This window comes from Sander vitreus, chromosome 4 (genome assembly GCF_031162955.1).
Source record: "Sander vitreus isolate 19-12246 chromosome 4, sanVit1, whole genome shotgun sequence".
Lineage (NCBI taxonomy): Eukaryota > Metazoa > Chordata > Actinopteri > Perciformes > Percidae > Sander > Sander vitreus.
Window position 1 is genome coordinate 6,880,256 of NC_135858.1, and position 19,959 is coordinate 6,900,214.

Consider the following 19,959-nt stretch of genomic DNA (forward strand, 5'->3'; position numbering starts at 1 on the left):
CATCATTTAGTATTTTTCATAATTCATGCCTCCTGTGGTGTCATTTATTGTGCTGTAGTACAGAAAATACCACAACTGTGATGATTGATCATCTCTTTTAAATGACAGTATGGCACTTTAGAGGTTGTTCCTCACAAATTCCCTTTAAAATGTAGAAGAACATGGAACGTGTCAAGTAGAGTACATCATTAGCTTGTACAGCTGGGCTCTAACCCTGAAATGTCCACTTGACTTGCTTCTGTTTTATTCCAGGCATTGTGGTTGTGGAGCTGGCGTGGGAGTCTGTAGCAGAGCACTAAGAATGTCTGTTCAGACATTGTGTTGCATTATTTAGTTTTGCTTTAACATGACACATGTGACCTAATCCAGTCATACTCAGCTCCCTGCCTCTCTTTGCTCTTTTCTTTATCTTTTTACTCCTTCTTGACTAAGATGTTCAAATTCAAAGATACTGTAATCTAGCATAGAGTGCGCATCGGGCCGCATCGGGCCGCATTTTTCTGTCCGAGCTCGGCCCGCGTCCGACAGAGCAGTAACCGAGCCCTGCCCGAGCCCGACAGGCATTAAGATATTTATGTCCGAGCCTGACCCGAGCCCGACACAGTTAAAATCTCATTTTTTTTCTCATACTAATGCCACATGGAAAGCCTGCTTTTATTAGGCAACTGTAGGAAGGCATTCGGAAATGTCAACAGATGAGCGCATCAGCGCACACTGGGCAACAAGTGCACGTTAACACAGGCGTGCACCTACATAATAAGCTTTTTTAAATGTTCAATGCCTTATTGCTATAAGGTAACAGCTCACAGCTTAAATCTATAGTGCCCCCATGAGGAATTCTAAGTAACGACAACAAAACTGTGTTGCATCGACATTAGTGTATATCCATGACCGTTCACTTCCGGGATTGCTCGGTTGGCGCCAGAAATTTCGCCGTATGTCCTTCTTTTCGGCCGGATGTCTGTTACCTTACGCTTTCTTTGTGTTGGAATTTTAAATGTGGTCAAATGCTCCCTAGATCTCTGCAGGGTAAATCTAGACAGCTAGCTAGACTATCTGTCCAATCTGAGTTTTCTGTCGCACGACTAAAACAACCTTTGAACGTACACACGTTCCACCAAAAAGCGGCAACGTAACGATTGTGATTGGTTTAAAGAAATGCCAATAAACCAGATCACGTTTCTCTCCCATCCTGGAATGCTGTGCAAACTAGCCAGACCCTCCTCCGCAGCACTGTGGAGGAAGGTCTAGCAATGCGAGACTACATCCACATAAAACGAGCTCGTCTCGTGATCCCGCGCCGCCACCACCCAGTTACCTTTAGCCAAGGAGGACACTGCATGCAACATCAATGTTCATCAAAATGTAATGTCCGTAATGACATTTTAGTGCATTCTTCTATGTACATACAAGAAAAAGCAGGGAAGCAAAACTTCTCACTTGTTAGTACGTAAACAAATGTCTACCAATCTTCATCTAAATATGGTCAATCCCCTCCCTAAGGCTCTGGAAATGCAGATACAAAAAACGATACTTAACTCTGCTCAGCTGCCAGTCCAATAAAGGAGATGATCCTCTCTGGGTTCCCACTGACGGGAGGAGCTTTGGAGGGCAGTTCGGGGCGATCCTGACACGATGACCCATATGCCACATGTCTGAAGGCATCATTGAAGCCGGCGGTAGTGTTGCGAGATGTGTTGAGTGCCGCAGGGTAACAGTGAGTGAGGTGTCTTGGATTCAGTGTGTTGGAGAAGATGTTCATTTGTTGCCATTTCTAAAGTGTGTAAACCTAAGTAATTAAGCAGAGGGGTATTTGTTATAGCGACAGAGTAAACATGCTTCCCTATTGTATTAGGATAGGACCATAGACTGTATAGGATAGGACGCATATTCAAAATGGAACGCCTCGGCCTACAAGTACATGTAAAGATAACATATCCTTTTATGTCTTTGGGAATCTATAAAGATATAAAGTGTTTTCTGAGAGAGCAGTATGGGGCATGCTGCTCTGTGCTACATCAAAGTTATGGGGGAGCCAAACATTCACAGCATCCAGGTCCAGCCGATGTTTTATTGCTTGGGATCACAGCCAGCTTTAAGAATGTGCTGACATTAATTTAGGCAGTTAAATATGCTGAATAATGTGCATAATTCAATCAATGTCCCATTCCTGTCCTGGCCCTTAGTTAGAGTCCCAGCTTCTACTGTTCACTCCTGACGCAGATTTAAAAAATGAACACAACTCTATTTAGATGATATTTTAGAACAGTAAAGCTTACAATAAAACAGAGTCCTAATGATACCAAGTATCTTATTAGTCGCTGTTATGAAACCCCTCTTGTCATTGGCTGTGATGTGACAGCTCTCCGCAGCCCAGTCACGTAATCTGATGGCCTTTTTGTGCCGAGCCATTCATCCTTAATCTTCCAGGGCAACACTGAGCTTTGCAGCACTGCTTTAGTTAAAAGAAGGATTTTGCTCCCCAGCTCTCTCTCTCTCTCTCTCTCTCTCTCTCTCTCTCTCTCTCTCTCTCTCTCTCTCTCTTACGCTTTTTGGATATTAAAATGAATGAGGCATTACCAGGGCACAGAGGTAAAGTAGAATAAAGTGGCATCTAAAGCAGAAAGAAATGACCCTCCTCATTTACAGAGCCTGTGCTAAGTGATGAGCACAGATACACGATACATACACGACCATGACTCGAGCAAAATTTGTTTGTTATACAATGCGTTGGTGTCTCTGGGAGTTATGCTGTAATGCACCGATAGGCCTCAGATATAAAACGTTCATGTGGTTTTAATGACTTATGTATGATGCACATGCTGCCTTTTCAGCAAAATGGTGCACCGATACGATCTCATGCAACAGATAATATGAGGTCATGTGTGGCCTGCAGGTTGCATATAGGATTACACACATATATTTACTGTACATAACACTGTTAGGTTTTCACCCATCAACACACATTTTGTGTCTCTTGATGTCAGAAGATGGTGCAACGACGGCCTGCAACAGTTTGATCTCATCCATCAAAGCATGAGCTAGGATAGACGTGCCCTAAAAAATTGAACCCATTACAGTTTCTAAGAATTAAAAAGAAATAGGGTTGGTTGGTTCAATATTTATACAAAGTTCATTGCATGTCATGTGATGTACAAAAAGTCTGCAGAAATGGCAAAACACATTATAGATTGAGATATGAAATGTCAGAGGGAAATCAGTGGAAGCTTCTAAACAGAAGGAAGCTTTGAGGGAGGACTTTGAGAGAGTTTCCTTCAAGGATGGATGTGTTAAAAGGTCAGGTGTCAGGCCACATCACATTATACAGTCTTCTCTGTTTCTACATCTATGACAGCCATTCATTTAAAGCATTGTATCCTCTCTTTCTTTCTTTCTTTCTCCTTACTTTCCACTTCCAATTCTGAAATAATTTAGAAGTGATACAGGTGGTAATGCACCTGTAAGGTGGTTTGTCGACTAACACTCGACAAACTCAAATAATTTCTTAAGATCAGAAATTCATGTTGGATTCGGCATGAATGTACTGTATAGCAATAATACGATTAAGAGTCTACAGCCATGCTGGTGTCTCTGTGAATTCTCTATTTCAGTGTGGACTAAAGTAGTGGACCAACAGACTGAGATTACCATCCCTAGAGCCACACTGCTGGCTAAATAATAAGTAATACTAATTCTTCACATTATTCACAATGAAACTCTATGCAATTTTGGTAGGATCCCCAAAGTTCATTCATATGAAAAATATCCCAAATAGTCCGACAAAGTCAACATCATTACCTTATATGAACCTATGACGTGTATGATAGGCTGAATCCTATCGTATGAGCTCATTATTGACTTGGCAAAACATTCCATACGTTTTATCACACAGGAACCAGTCTGTCAAAAAATATTATGTAACTGCATATGTCTCTTTTATTATGTACAATAATAATTTTGCTTGAAAACTCCATGTAAATACTTTATATATTCAGTTTACTGATTCATACTCCTTCATTTCACTTTAATGTGAGCTTATTTTATATTTTAGTTTTATCCTAATTTATGTAAAAACATTAAATATAAAATCATCTGAGCCATAGCCATTTGTCTGAGTGATAAGATGACCTCATTAACCGAGCGTGTCATGTAATGCAATCATTACAGGCACTTGGACACTGTTGACTTATATTGAAAAATAGATTCACAAAAGTAAGCTCTTAACAACTTGCAAATACTGCAGCTGTGAGTATTGGGACAGACCCTAACATCACATTGCACAACTTGCAACAATCAGAAGTGATAGATGTGTCAGCCACTGTGCACGTCATGAAATCTAGCCACTCTGTGGAAATGCGAGACTATATGAAAGCTACTAATGGTGGAGGACTGCCAGAATGTAGCACCAAAGTCAACTGAGCACAGCTGTCAGATTTGAAGGCTACATCATTACTGTTGGCCATTAAGTTTATTCTGTCATTATTTGTCAGCGGTGCCACCAGTCACATTAGGCAGTGAGTGGAAATGGTGGCTAATATTTTTTTTATGATAAACAAACCATTGTTATCCAGGTCTTCCTCATTACATATGCTGTCATAATAGCACAATTGCAGAAAGTGATAATGTGAATACACTGCTTTAATGAGAGCTCTCCGTGACAAGGTCCTGAACTTTCTATACTACTCCTCATGAGCAACACTGAAATGTATTGGATACGCTGTGGGGCTGAATTTAATATCTAGATCCTGTGGTGATGTATAGTATTGCATGTGTGACACTGGACATGTTATATTAACTATAATGCATGGTTGTAAAAAGACAAGCATTTTGATTGTAATGTCAACATGCACTAAATGCAATAATAGCTGTGGAGCAGGCTGTGTACTAGACCGGACCAGAGTATGTTCTGCATGCAAGGTGGTTTGATTCATGTGGATGAAACACAACATGCCGCTGAGTCTGTGTGCGTGTTTACTGTTTGTGTGCACATGCAAAGATATTTACCCTTATTAATTTGTGCAAGAGGACAGAAAGAACATGACAGTGACATACAGAAGCAGCAAACGCTAGCAAGAAAACATTGACACATGGATGGGTTGAAAAAGGGAATAGGAAATTGTGGGCCTGTGGCAGTGTGTCTGCCTCTGTCGATCTGATTTAGGTGACACTGTGTGACAGGAAGCTGGCAAACACACACACACACACACACACACACACACACACACACACACACACACACACATCAAACCCATTCTCTAAGTCTAAAGGTTTTTCCTCCCTTTACTTCTCATCAGCCCTCAAACCACTACAGTAGAACTCAGACTGGAATAATGCTGGTGTTAACCCTCACGAATAGAGCTTATATTAAGCTTGTGCATTAAACCAGAGACAACGGATGGTTGTCAACTAATTACCCTATGCCTAGTGAGTTAAATCAAGGAAGGACTTCTTCTTTTTTGCCTTTAATTTTTGACAGGACAGCTAGATGAGAGAGAGGGGGAAGACATGCAGGAAATTGTCCCACATCAGATTCGAACCCCGGATCTCCGCATCGCATAAACCTTTCAGTATATATGTGCATCTGCTCTACCACTGATCCAACCCGGCCACCGCAAGGCAGGCCTTCTAATATTCTGATTCAGTGAATCCAGAACAGGATAAGAATTTATCCTGTTTTCAGAAATTTTAAAGATCTGAAGAGGCTACAGTAATGCGCTCTCTCTGAGGCTGCACTTAGGCACTATGGTGCTTTGAGCTACATGCTAACGTCAGCATGCTCACAACGACCGTGCTAACATGTTTAGCAGATATAATGTTTACCATGTTCACCATCTTAGTTTAGTGTGTTAGCATGCTAACATTTGCAAATTAGCACTAACCCCAAAGTACAGCTGAAGCTGATGGGAATGTCAGTTTTGCAGGTATTTTGGTCATAAAACAATGTATTGGACAAATAGAAATTCTGACCTGATGATGGCACTAGAGGAAGAGTCAGGAGTTCACTTAAATTCATTTAATCTATCCTGTGGGGGACATTAATGTCTGTACCAAATTCCATGGCAATCCATCCAATAGTTGAGACATTTTTCAAAACCACAAATGTCAACCTCATGCCTGCACTAAAGGAAACATTGGAGGATAACTAAAGTCAGTAGGATACATCATCTGGAAACCACCAATGTCTATACAAAAATGTGTGCTCACCAAGTAGATGCTGAGATATTTCACTGAATATATGAGAACTGTGACTCGCTGGTAGTGCTAGAAGAAATGTCAGTGGATCACCAAAGTCAGCAGGATTCCACCTCTTGGGATAATGAATATGTGTACAAAAATAATGGCCTTCCCCTCCCCTAAATTGTTTTGCCTTTTATCAGAAAGTTCAAACCACTGAAGGAAAACTCCATCACAGAGAGGAGCTCTTTTGTTTCTTGTACTATTTAATAGTTTGCCTCTGGTTAATGTTGTTTTTATAGGACAGTTAGAAATGCAGTGTTAGTGCTGTTTAGTTTAATGGTGCTCTGTATATGAATGAAGATGTTCATAATTCATGATGCTTGCGTCTTGTGTTATGTTTTAAGTACTTTTCTGTATTAATGATTATTGTTCATGCATTTCATGTATGAGCAGCTGATAAAGGATGAAGATTGTTGTACGTTTTCATCTTAAAAGTGCACTTAATATTTCCCGTCCCATCCAGGCCAATGGTTTTACCTCCCAAGAGACCAAGTGTACTTTCACTTTTATTTTTAGGTTGGGAAAAGCTCATCCGCTGTTCCCTAGGTGAGAGGCCTGGCCCATCTGATCCCATCAAGCAGTGTATTCATCGTTGCCGTCTTAGCTCACTGTCTATCCGGCTGATTGTCCATCTATATCATTGTCTTTATCGTCTTGCATTCATTGTTTCTTGGAATTATAAACATGCTTTACAATTGTGGCTTATTCTCTTTTCTTTCTCTCGTTCTATTTCTGACTCACCTATCATCTCTTTCCCCAATCACTTGAAGAGTAAAGAAAGCTAGAATGGGTGGTATTGGTTATTGGAACGATGATAATACTTTTTAATGAGACTGATAATGTTGCCAGCAAGTCTTTTGCCATGTAGATATAAAATTAATATGATGATATAAAAGAAACCAAGTCCAAATCCTTCTGCAGCTTGATTGATTTACAAAATATGGATGATGTAAAGGATATGTCTGTCAACACTATGTCAGGGCCAAACACACACAAGCACACACCAAAGAGAGGTTTCACCCACACATGAAAACCAACCAGTCTAACCTGAAATGCAGGAATCCTTTCATGCTGGATTGCAGGTATAAACCTTGGCTGACTAGTGACATACTACCATTTAAGTCAGAACCATCACCTCATGGTCATTCAAGTCTGAATAACACATTTACTTTAAGTATCAGGTCAAATAATGACAAGTCCTTGACAAAAATCTCAACAGAAACACAACTATTTGCAATGGAAAGGTCTGACAAAGACATAACAATACATTTTATATTTTAATGTAATAGTTTAAATTGATTGAAGTAAACACAAAATGACTTTTATGTAAAGAGTGTACAGCCAAGATAGCCCTTTCTGCCCTGAGCAGCACGCATGCGCTCATTGTAATATTGCTGCCTTCATGTGCTCTTTGTAGACTCAGACTTCTGATACTCAAACTAAAACATGACCCAACCCAATTCCATGCTGATATAGGCTACTGTAAATTAAGCACTGTATATTAATGTAACACTTGCACTATTTAAGCAGTTACTCAAAACATAGACACAGTATTTTGCTTGCTTTGTCATGTGGGCAACTTGACGACAAGACATTATATAAGACGTTATATTGACAGGCCTCAGTAAAGCTTTCACTTCAAATAAAATATATCAAATAAAATATATATACTTCAATGGATTTTTTTTAGTGACTTATTGTTGTCCGAGCTGCTGTAGCATTTAATAAAACGATATGTATATTGTTATTTTAAAGTAGCCTAAAAGCTGTAGGCTAATTAATTTAGCATTTTACAGTGTAAATGTATCTGCTTCAAAACATGGTTAATAAGTATACAGTATAGTAGCCTAGCTATACAATGTGACACAGTTTACAATTGGGCTATTAGAGTTTCAGATTGAATTTATACATTTAAAATTAGATTTGAATTTTAAAAATTCAAATATTAAATACATTCAATGTATTTAAAATGTAGTAAAAACATGTATACATTTACATTTCGAAATTACGGAAAATTTTCACCTCCATTTTACTTATATTATACTAACAATATTTCCATATTTTAACATAAGTAGTCTATAGGCTGTAGCCTACCCACATTGTTGTTGGGTCGTTCGTGTGAACCTATCTGGAACTATCCGACATCACTTGAATGCAGCACGAACAGCAACACATTCCCAGCGCCACAGCAGAGCCCAGAACTGGAAATGTGATTCAGCTAAGTACACGAGAGCGTCGTACCTGGTTAAACGAGCCGAGAACGCTGTCAAACACTGATAGAGTCGGTAAGGGTAAAGGTCGAATACGAAGAGGAAAGAGTGCAGTCGCGAAAGAAACGAAAGAAACACCATTTAAAGTGAGTTTATACAAACAACAGAGGATTTATTAAGTGGACACGAGACGTGAGTGGGACCGTGGCAGATGTAAGATGTCATCGACAAAGGTGGATTAAACTTCAGGGCTGTTAAGGGAATGATGAAAACAATATCTACATAGGTGACTTTAGAGCCGACAGGAATGGCTTGATTTCTCATCCCGGGAGAGCGGTGGGACAACACTGTCAGAGGCACTCATGTTTCTGTGGAAGAGGAAGAAAGTTTGCTGCACTTCACTCGGATACAAGTCTACTTTCTGAGAGGCATTCCTGCTGTGACTTTTTCTTATCCAAGTGGCAGAGCCCGCCAGTTTTGGTGTCGGCTCATAACTGTTCAAAATGTCCAAACCCGTGCTAAAGAAAAACCACTGGACCTTCAGAGTAAACGAATGCTCCGTCTCTAAAGATGCCCGTGGCGACTTGAATGTGCCACTGCGCGGCGGAGCGGAGAACGGGGAGTTCGCCTACATCGGGCAAGTTAACGAGGAGGTCGTGGTTTACAAAATTGGAAAAATAAATGAAGGAGAACTGCTGCTGGAGGTGGAGAATCTCTCTATTTCAGGATTACCCTTGTACGACGTGCGTACAGTGATAAAGAACTGCAAAGGTCCCGTCAGGTTGAAAACTGTCAGGCAAGGTAAGGATTGGGAGAGGCAGCGGCACGTGCAAAACTCCGTTCAAACTTCTAACCTTTTAATGTTGCTCAGTTTTCGGAAAGCTTATAGGGGTTACATTTTTTTGTGACAAGCTTTTTATTGAAACAGAAGGAAGCCCTCCTAAATTCGGCACCGTGGAATGTACAATTAAGCTTAAAAGTTCATAAAAATAGAAACGTTTAAGTTGGCTTTGCTTCCAACGAGAAGTCTTGTGGGTAATCTTGAAGTTGGTAATATGTTCTTCCAGGCGAAATATTGGTTTATCCAACTGAAGAGTGGGTGAAAACTTAAATAAGTCGTGACATTGTACACCTGTCGATGAGCAAGGCCACGTTAAATTGACAGATTTTTGAATGGCGTTTGGCGTGTATAGCCTACTAGAAAAAACAAAAATACCACCTGTCGGGCCCAGGGGGGTGGAAACGTCACAGGTTCTCAAATATTATTTGTTCATCTTCCCTTTTGTTCTGTCTCTTTACCAACCTTTTGAAATGGCTCACATGTTAAGAAACCAATGATGTAAATTCACGTCATTTTAGCTTATTCGACACCCTTTTACTGTGAACAATACATTCAACACCTGAATAATCATGTCCTTTACAGTGGGCACTCATCCCATTACTTTATATAGAATCAAGCTATCCTTATGGGCCTTTTTCACAGCAGACCTTTTGACTTGTCATAGTAGGAAAAGCACAGCTGAAATTGATAACCTTAACGATGGCTCAGTTCCATCAAGTGTCCCAGTAAGCTATTTCAGTGAGTCAGCATGCACAATACCAGGGCCTCTCCTAAGTGGAATGCAGCCATCATTAATGGTTTTGAATACACCTGTGCTTTTCCTACTATGACATGTCAACATGTCTGCCGTGAAAAAGGTCTATTAGGCTAAACATTGACTCCATGTAGGATCACTGTATGAATACCAGGTACTACTTGCATATTTTATAGGCTACAACAGCATATGTGAGCCGAGGGTCAATTTACCCTCAATTTTTACTAAGCCATACACATCATATGAAATAAAGTAGTGATCATTAATTTATACATAGGTACTAAACAAGCAGATAATAAGCAACATCTGAGTTGGCCTGGGTCTTTTTAGGCTGTATCTGTTGATTCCTCAAACAGGCTAGACTGACAATACTTCTCTAGCACCTAACAGGAATGGGAACATCAGTCACCTAGCAGAAATGCAAACATCAGGCCAGTGTGGCTGGTCTGGCTAGTTCATGGTCAGCTTGACTCAGCAAGGCAGGGCAGTTTGATACTGAGCCACTCTGACAGGCTCCCAGCGTGGCAAAGCAGACTGCTGAAGGGATGCTCAGAGCCAGCCTGGGCCACACCAACTTCCTGTAGAGACAGACAAAAGAGCAGCAACTCTTCAAGGACAATTTCACATATTTAGAACCTGTGAACGCTGGAAGCGAGATTGGCTGGGTCTACTCAGAAGTGGCACCATGCTTTTAAAGGCGCTACATGTGGAATTCAGCATCAAACCTACTACCGCTTTAATTTCACGACAGTATTACTTCACTAGAAAGTTGGGCAACTGCATATTACATTTTGTGTCACATTGTATTTGCCATCACTTTGGCAAAAAACATAAAGAATGAGCTATTTTTCCAGTAAATAAAAGTAGAAAAAGGAAAACACACAACATTGATGTAGTGATGTTCTCCGATTCTCCGATACTGCCTAAAACGCTGGTATTGGGAAGTACTGGAGTTTATGCACCGATCCGATACCACGTTATAAAGCCCTAAAGAAAATCTACGTTAAAGTAGTTCATGTATGTTCTTTTTCCGTTATAACTGACTGTCAAACTGCAGAATAATAAAAAGTTCTGGGGCATTCACGTTTCACAAAGAGTTTAACCTGAGCTAGACCGACGACAAAGATAGAAATCATATCACATCCATACAGGGATAGTAGTATACAGTTGTTAAAACATAATAAAATATATGACACACTGGTATCGGATCGGTACTCGGTATCGGCCGATACGCAAGTTCAGGTATCAGAATCGGTATCGGGAAGCAAAAAATGGTATCAGGCCATCTCTACATTGATGTAAGGTGAAGGAGAAAACCTTCAACTGAACATGTAAATATCCTGTTTGGGATGGGGAGCATCGGGTCTAATGGAATACGTGGCCCAGCTCTGATTGGTTCTTGCTTTCCGGTTGTGGGTTTGTTTACCATTTCACCCGACGTAGTCTTTATTTGGAATAAAAAGGCTCCAGGCTTTTAGGTTCTTAAATTTCGTTTCTAAAGATTCTCCATGTAGCACCTTTTTATGTCCCACAGTTCTAAATACTTTGAATTGTAAAACTTAGCAACAGTCCTAATTATGTATGAGCACAAATAGAACAACCTAATGTTTAAGAAGTTCCCACACACAGGCGCATTCACTTATTGGCTAATTAAACCTTTACACATGCTGTGTTCATAGACATCGGAAAAACATTTTTCCGAGTGAAAACATCATCATTCACGTCACTTCCTGTGGGAATCAAAGGTGGGAAACTGGGGCTAGATTTTGCTAACCGAGTTTCCCAGTTGGTGACGCGTTGTTGACAACTGACGTTTGATGTAGGCGACTTTGGTTCACTGAACATATTTCAATGACAATACACTGTTTATTGTGGACAAACGCCTCTGCCAAGAAACATACACAGACATAACATGTTTCAAATTATTCATAAATAGGCCCATGTATTAAAAAAAAAACAACACCTTATCTGTGTCCTTTCCCGTCCGTTGTCCTGCAGATAACACAAACAATCGATGTGCTGTTTGTATGCTCGCATAAGAAAACAGCAGCAAATCTTTTGTTATTGTGGCCTCCATGTTTTCACACACCCGATGCTCTAGGCCAGTGGTTCCCAACCTGGGGTCTGGGGACTTTATTAATAATGTTAAACAAATTATGATAATACACAGTCTGTATAAAAACTATATATTTTGGTTCTCGCTTAAAATTGTAGGCAGGCTACTTAGTAGGCCAAACCTCCGGGACCTCTTAACCTGGGGCCCTTGCTGTCATCAGGTCAGCTGCTAGCTGCTATCGTCCTCATTTTTCCTGCCGCCACGGCATCACTATTTTATGAACGAAACATGGCGGAGAAACGTAAAAGTGCTGATAACTCCTCCGTATCAAAAAAGAAAGTAAGGCTCTATCTCGAGAGTTACCTCAACTTCGGTTTCGGAGGGGGGGGCTCAGCTTTTCTTGCACATAAGTAGGGGGGGGGCGCCAAGCAAAAAGGTTGGGAACCACTGCTCTAGGCTATGGCCAACCATTGGTGGCAGTCATGCAACAAGTTGTTATGCCAAACGCCAATATAACAGAAGAAGAAGAACACGCATCCCGACCATGTGAACGCTGGCAGTCGGAAAAACAACGTCATCACGGGGACGGTCCCTGTTATTCCCAGGTGGCATGAACGCAGCATTAGATCGAAGAGTGTGATGTCACCAAACTCGGTAGGCCATTTTCACAGCAGACACTTTGACTTGTCATAGTGGGAAAAGCACAGGTGCTACTAATAACATCAACAATGGCTCTAGGCCTACACGATAAATCGTTATAAAATCGCGATCTCGATTCACCCCTGTTCGCGATTTAATTTTTTATTGTTTTTCCTCCAATTAATTTATTGAAAGCATTTTACATTGATATTAACATGTTTTAATTAAGTAAAGACATGTTCAAGGAGTTCAGATAGAGCCTGTATCAGGGCCATATTTAGTTCAATGTGTTATGTCACTATTTTTGGTAGCCTACTGTACTTAAATGGCCAGTATGTGGCTTATTTTCTTTATTCATTGAAGCCTCTGTGTTTACAGGCTCGTGGTGATGCGCAATGTGCTATAGGTGCCAAAAACACTCTATGTTTTGGTACTGCCAATTTGTTTTGTCAAGGTTCATGTGTGCAATAAACAATACACTTCGTGAGGAAAATCGTGGCAGAGAATCGTGATATCAATTCTAAGCTAAAACAAATCGTGATTCATATCTGGCCGGAGTTTTCAGAAAGAATCGTTTTCAGAGGCAAATTCTCCGTTAGCGTGTAAACAACGGGCACAAACGAAGGGAAATGTCTCCGTTTTTCAAAACTTGTAAACGGAATATTAATCCAGTTTGAAAGTGCTGGTCTTCATGTTTTAGAATTGATTAAACAGATCAAACGTTCTAACACTCATTGTTGGCTACTATGAATTTTCAGGATATCTGCAGTTTTGTTCGCTCAGACACTTGAGTTAAGTATTGTTTACTAGTTTCCTGGGGATTCCAAACTGTGGCGGGTGCTGTCGGTAACGTGCCTTCTCCCATACAGTAACTGCAGGGGTAGTGTGTTCTGATAAAACTCTTTCTTTCTGCAGGAGAAAACGGTGGCAGACCGTAAACAAAACATAGTGCCAAGTGGTGGACATCTTTTTCAAAAGTGTGCCTGTTGTTGAGTGCGAGATTTAGAAGCGTCTCTTGAGTCTTTCTTATTGTGGAGCATGTAAATAGAAAACAATCTGGTTGTTTTATTTAGCACTCGTGGAAATACTGTTGATGGAATCACCAGTGTGAATTCAGAATTTTAAAAATTCCGGTCTTGTATCATGAGCCAGTGTTGATTATGCACCCCCATCCTTTCTGCACGTTGTAATGACTTAGACAATAGGAGGAAACTCTCTTCTCACGTTGAACCAATCAGAAGTCTCGGGGCTCCCAGCTTCCCCTTTTTCCAGGACCCATCTGGGGATATTGGGTGTCACCGCCATACAACGTCACATGATTCCATTTCAAGTTTTTAATAATTTATGCTGTCTGGGAATTTCTCTCCCTAATCAGCCTTAATTGGGAAAATATGCTCAGCAACAAGGGCCATCTGTAAAATCTAAGTGACCTAATTTTGCCCAGAGCTTGTGCCATTTTCTCACTTTTTTGAATCAAGTGGGATGTGTGGAGAGGTACAGCTGCAGTATCTTGGCTCACTAATATCCACAAAGCATTTGCTGCTGTTGATTGCCAACCGTATAAAGAGACTTGTTGAGAACTGTTAGGTTGAGACCTTCAGCACTCTATTCAGACCTGTGAACGAACACCACACACACACACACACACACACACACACTTTAATCATTTATTTATGTCCACATGAAGAAAAATAGAACAGGGACAAAAAAATACTACTGCAATACAATACATACACAAACTCATGGACCAGTGGCACGCAGCAGATCTTCACAATATCACTTAACAAGCATAATACTCAGTTCTTAAGGGTATAAGTAGCACAATACTCAGTTCTTAAGGGTATTAAGTGTTGATTGCCAACCGCATAAATAGACTTGTTGAGAATTGTTAGGTTGAGACCTTCAGCACTCTATTCAGACCTGTGCGCGCGCACACACTCACTCACTCACTCACTCACACACTCACACACTCTCTCTCTCTCTCTCTCTCTCTCTCTCTCATCTGAGCTGATAAAAGGCTCTAACCAGTGCTGCTGCAGAGATTGTATTGTTTGCTTTGGGTATCAGTGAAACAGTTCAGGATACACACACATACATGTATTCCCTGCAGAACACACACCCTGTGCACTGCTGCTCAGTCCAAGCCATGATAAGTCCACTTCTTAATGTTTTGATCAGGCAGAACTGTGGGAAAATAACTGGATTATGTAATTTTGGACTATAACAGAAATACACATAATGATAAGACATGTCCATCTGATAAACACTGGAACTTCTTTATGGATAATGTCCTTATGAAGATAACCTAGTGCTCCACATATGCAAAACAATCACTGTGTAACACTGGATCAGACACACAGTGGTGCACAAACGCGTTCTACATACAATCACAACAGCGAGGTTTCTGATTGAGAGCGGATAAGTGTCATGCTCTCTCTGGTGTTGGTGCCCATGTTGGGTGTGTGTGGATAATTAGCGAAGTTTCTATTACAATAGTGTGTATGCGTATGCGCTATTGCACTGTATTTTTCATGGGGGCAGAAAGATGACGGCCATTGAGTTTAAGGAGAGAATTGTAATTAGGTTTAGGGGTAGGTGTGTGTTGATAACATCAAGGGGCTAGGGATTGTAGCCAACAAAGGTCTTCACAAGTACTTTAAAACCAATCTACGTGTGTGAATGTGTATATGCTTTCTGGGCATGAAAAGTGGCACAATGGCCCAGAGTTCATGGGTTTCCCCAGGCAGGCGGTATGCTTTATGTGAGTTACTGTGGTCAATGGGATTTGCTGCATTTGAACACACACACACACACACACACACACACACACACACACACACACACACACACACAATTTGAATCCTCTTCACGTAAAACCAACCGTTGCTCTCCCAGACCAATCAGGAATTGAAGCACTTCAGAAGAGTGTATTTCTTCCCAAGCAGCATTATATTATGGAGCTGGTGTGATGAACGAGACCTCGCAACTATAAATCTCTGTAAGCAGAAAATACTCTCCCTTTCATAATGGCGGTGCAAGTTGCTAACCAGAGCTGCTCAAATTTACAACACCGTGTTACTGCATTAACTCCAAGCTCTGTGTGCATGTAGTGTTTCTGGCTGGCATTGCATATGGAAGTGTTTATTTCCTTTCTCTCAGCAGGAAGTTGGACACCCCTCCTCGCCCCAACTGTTCTTCCACCTTTGTATTCTCTGACAGCGGTGGAACGACTTCACTTCCTCCCTCATAGCAGGCTTTAGGAAATATCTCTGGCTTCAATTTCAGGGTGTGTGTGTGTGGGTATGAGAGTGAGAAAGAGGGAGGGATAGAAGTCACATCTGTACAGTATAAGCATCTTGCCTACTTTAAGCTGAATTTGTGTTTGTGTGTTGGTGCTCAGCTTAAGCTCTGCATTTAAATACAGTGGAGGGACACTCAGTTACCGACTAAATAGACCATGAAATGCTGTATCACTAATGCAGCGCTTTTTGTAATCCCACTAGAGCGGAACATATGCATGTGTGCAGTCTTTTTTTCTTGTTTGCTGAAGAATAGTCTTTCTTTTCCTAATTAGCTCAAGTGTAGGTTGTTGTATTGAGTGTGAATGGGAATTGGTCACACTTGGCACTTGCAGTTACACACTGTCAGAGGAAGAGAAAGGCCAACTAATATTTACGATGAGTGAGTTTTAGTAGGCCGGGGGGGGCGCAGTTCCCTTTCCTTTTGAAGACTGCTATTGTCCAGTGTCCTCAAATTGTATACATATGCACACAGTTGAGGAGTGTGTTTCTGAGGAATGCATCAAGATTTAGACACGGTTGACAACATTTACTTGAAAAGAGTTCTGAATACCAAGGAACATCAGGACCAAAGAGAAACCGTTTGTTAGATCGTTAAACATTAGTTGACAACATGGCATTATGAATTGCTGTTTTTCTGAATGACCTTTACTAGGGTCTACACTGGAAACCAAAGCCTCTGCAGCTGTGTAACCCTAACCATGAAATGCTGAGCTCCTTATGAGTGTCAGAACAAATGACAAAAAAGCTTAATATCAGGCTGCTTTGGTTCAGTAAGGTGACTGTTAACCTAGCCAAAGTGTAGGATGAGTTGACAAATCTACTCAAAAGGCATTCACTTAGTCCCACACTGTCAGTCCGACTGCTTGGTTAGCATAATCCCCCATCTGGGAGGTACGATCACTGTTTTAAATTAAACTTAATAAGCCTCCAATCTCAGGGCAGGTGAAAGTCTTAATCAAAGCTTTTTGAATTAATATTCTGATATTTGCATGTTGCCAGTTGCATAAAAAGTATTTTAACACTAAATCCACCTTTTTGAGTTAGTAAGTAATGTGTATGGGCTCTTTATTACACCATCAACCCGGCCCTATTTCTAGTGTCCATTAAAACAAGTGTTATTTTCCCTTTTTCCAGAGAAAATCCAGTATTTTCTTTTTCCAGAAACCCCCAAAAATCTGTTAAAAATCCATGATTTACCCTGGAACACCACGCCCCGAATTATAAACTGACAAGCCGTTCATGCCCCCCATTTCCCCCTCCTATAGCACTACTAGGTACTGGTTTACAGTGTTGGCCCTACCACTCATTCACATACTCTAGTGTGTGTGTGTGTGTGTGTTTGTGTGCATTCTTTGAATTTGTGACGTGGGTGTCTCAAGCCTGCTGTTCAACCAACCAGTAAGAACCAGAGCCACCCTTTGAACAGTAAATGCAACAAATGTGAAGTCAGTAGCTGAGCTGACTAGACTTTAGAAGCAGCGGACGCTTCACAGTCTCTCTGTCAGCCTTTACCGTGCACACAGTCTTTAACAATGTTTGAGCTTAGTCACTCCTGTTCTGTGTCCTGTGTTAAGTCAGGGATGGGATCATATGCCTGCAGATAGTAATGGTGTGTGTGCATGCATGTGTGCCCGTTTGCGTGCCAGACAGGCAGACATGGCCAAGTCTTTCTGTCAACTCTGCTGCTGTTAATATCAGATGAGATGTGGTTATGCCTGCAGCAGGCAGACTAGGATGCAAAGTGATGGGATTGGTAGTGGCTGTGGGCATCATTAATATGGCTGAGACTAGACCCAGTAGCAAGTGGATGTGCCCAAGAAAAACGCTGCTAGTCTCTGAAAAAAATGAAAGTTTTATGTATTCTTTACATTTTTTAATTCAGCGGGGACTTTACTTTAGCACAGCGAAACATGAAGTACTTGTGCATTTTTAACTCCTCCACATGTTTCTGTAATATCATGTTGCAGCATATTTAACTTTTTGAGACACAAGATGGTAAAAAGACACTTGGAAGCTTACATTGAGTTCATCTGTTGTCGTTAAAGCTAATCATCAGCTTGTTATCTTTCTAGTCATGGTTGCACCCAGAAAATCTTTACTTTATCTCTCGGGCTCCTTGATATATAAAAGCCTTTCTTCCCCTGTCTGTTTCCTTGTTTTCTTTACCTTTAATTACGTTCTGAGGCCTTGGGGTCTGTTTACACAAATCCCATTAATTTAAAGTCTTAAAGGAAGCTTACTCATGCACATTCATGTGCACACTCACACTAAACAAGGGAATATCTACAGGTTTAGAGAACAGTCTAGCCCTGATTAAGAGGATTTAGACACGAGTCTGTCTGTTTGTCCACGGCAGTGAGCACACATGCACACACACATGCCCAAAATCCTGGGGTCTTCCTGCAGTGGCAATTATGCGACTCACAACAATGCCTCGTTGAACCACATTGCCTTATTCCTCCTCCTCCTTCTCCTCCTCCTCCTCCTCCTCATCTTTCCTCGCTCTATTCATCTTGTCTGTTCGCTTTATCTCTCCCCTCTCAAGTCTTTATTTATTCTCTCCACACTCATTGTCGTCTGAGTATGGGAATTGTGAATGCTGTTATTAAGGGGCAGCCCATTCTGACTGGGCTCCCACCTTGTCCTTTTCCTGCTTAAGTCCTAATGTAAAGAAGCGTTCCAGCAGGTCACTTCACAGTAGTTATGGATGACAGCTTTATGTGGTTCGTGGTAGTCACAGTGAAGGGAGAGTGTGCTGAATTATGGGTACAAAAATTAGCTGAAAAAAGATTTAAAGTCAGGAAGACTTTTTGGCAATATGTGCTAAGGTTTGTGGTGAGGAAATGACGTGAACTGTGTTGAAGTATCTCTTTATGAACCAACAGTGGTGGTGTTCTTCACAGAAGTATTTTGGCAATTGATGCATATGCAGCCAGTACGGCAAGTGCTATTGCTCTTGCACATTTTGGGGACAACTCCTTTTTGCTTTCTGTAAGATAAATTTGCTGGAAACGGGGAAAACAACTAGCCTCCAAAGGTAACACAATCTGTCTACCGTACCTGCACTTGTAAAGCTCACCAACACAGTATATCTTGCTCTGTATGAAAACTAAGCATAAAAACAACAGTTTGCCATTTTACACAGACTATTGGCCCCAGAGCAGTTGCCCTTGTAAAATGGTGAATTTTCACTCTCATACTTTTTGGACGAAAGTGAATAAGCATATTTTCCAAAATGTCAAACTATTTCTTTAATATCCCTGAGAAAATGACAGTGAATTGCAATTAATTTAAGAAAAGTGTTTGTCTATGGGGATCTTCTTGTGATTGTACAGTTTGTAGCTAGATGGCAAGTACACTGTTAAAAAGGCGCCTGCAGTTCTTCCATCTGGAAATATCAGCCTGTGTGATGGTGACCAGCGCTGAAGCATCCTTGATTGAGAAAGCATGTGTGTGCTGCGGTTAGCTGGAAGCCTTCAGGACATCAAATGGCTTTGATAATCTCTTATGATGACAGGGGAGATATGGTTGTGTCATCAGCTTCGCAGGTGGCCTCCCAGTGCTTAGCAGCTAAGGGCCAAGTGACACTGTTTCTTACAGCTATCACAACTATCTGATATCCCTGTGTCGGACTGCGTGGCTCTGTGCAAAGACTGAGCATCAGCTGTGCTTGTGTGTCCCCTGACTCCATTACCACAGATCCCTGTACTATAATTCACTTTAAAGTCTGTGGCCTCCAGTAGTCATGTAGTGCTGGGCGGTATGACCAAAAATATGTATCACAGTATGTTTTTAAGATACTGGCTGTTGGACGTTAATTTTTCTTTGGCATGACTGGACCTTTTTATACAGCTTTATAGTGGCGTATTGTACGGTCAGTACATAGAAAATACAAATTTTGATGTCATCATGTACACTGA

At 41.0% G+C, this 19,959-nt stretch overlaps 1 protein-coding gene across 6 annotated transcripts in view; it reads left to right on the plus strand.

Moving 5' to 3' along the window:
- Positions 1-8,411: 8,411 nt before the first annotated feature.
- The window catches only part of magi1b (membrane associated guanylate kinase, WW and PDZ domain containing 1b), a 153,131-nt gene continuing 141,583 nt past the window's right edge, over positions 8,412-19,959 (plus strand). For 4 of the 6 annotated variants that reach the window (XM_078247921.1, XM_078247922.1, XM_078247924.1 and 1 more), the window contains exon 1: positions 8,413-9,248. In XM_078247921.1, coding sequence (XP_078104047.1) covers positions 8,951-9,248 — 298 coding nt within the window. In that variant the 5' untranslated portion in view covers positions 8,413-8,950. Of the gene's footprint in view, positions 9,249-19,959 lie in introns of all 6 variants that reach the window. The other 2 variants (XM_078247927.1, XM_078247928.1) reach the window with 1 other exon arrangement.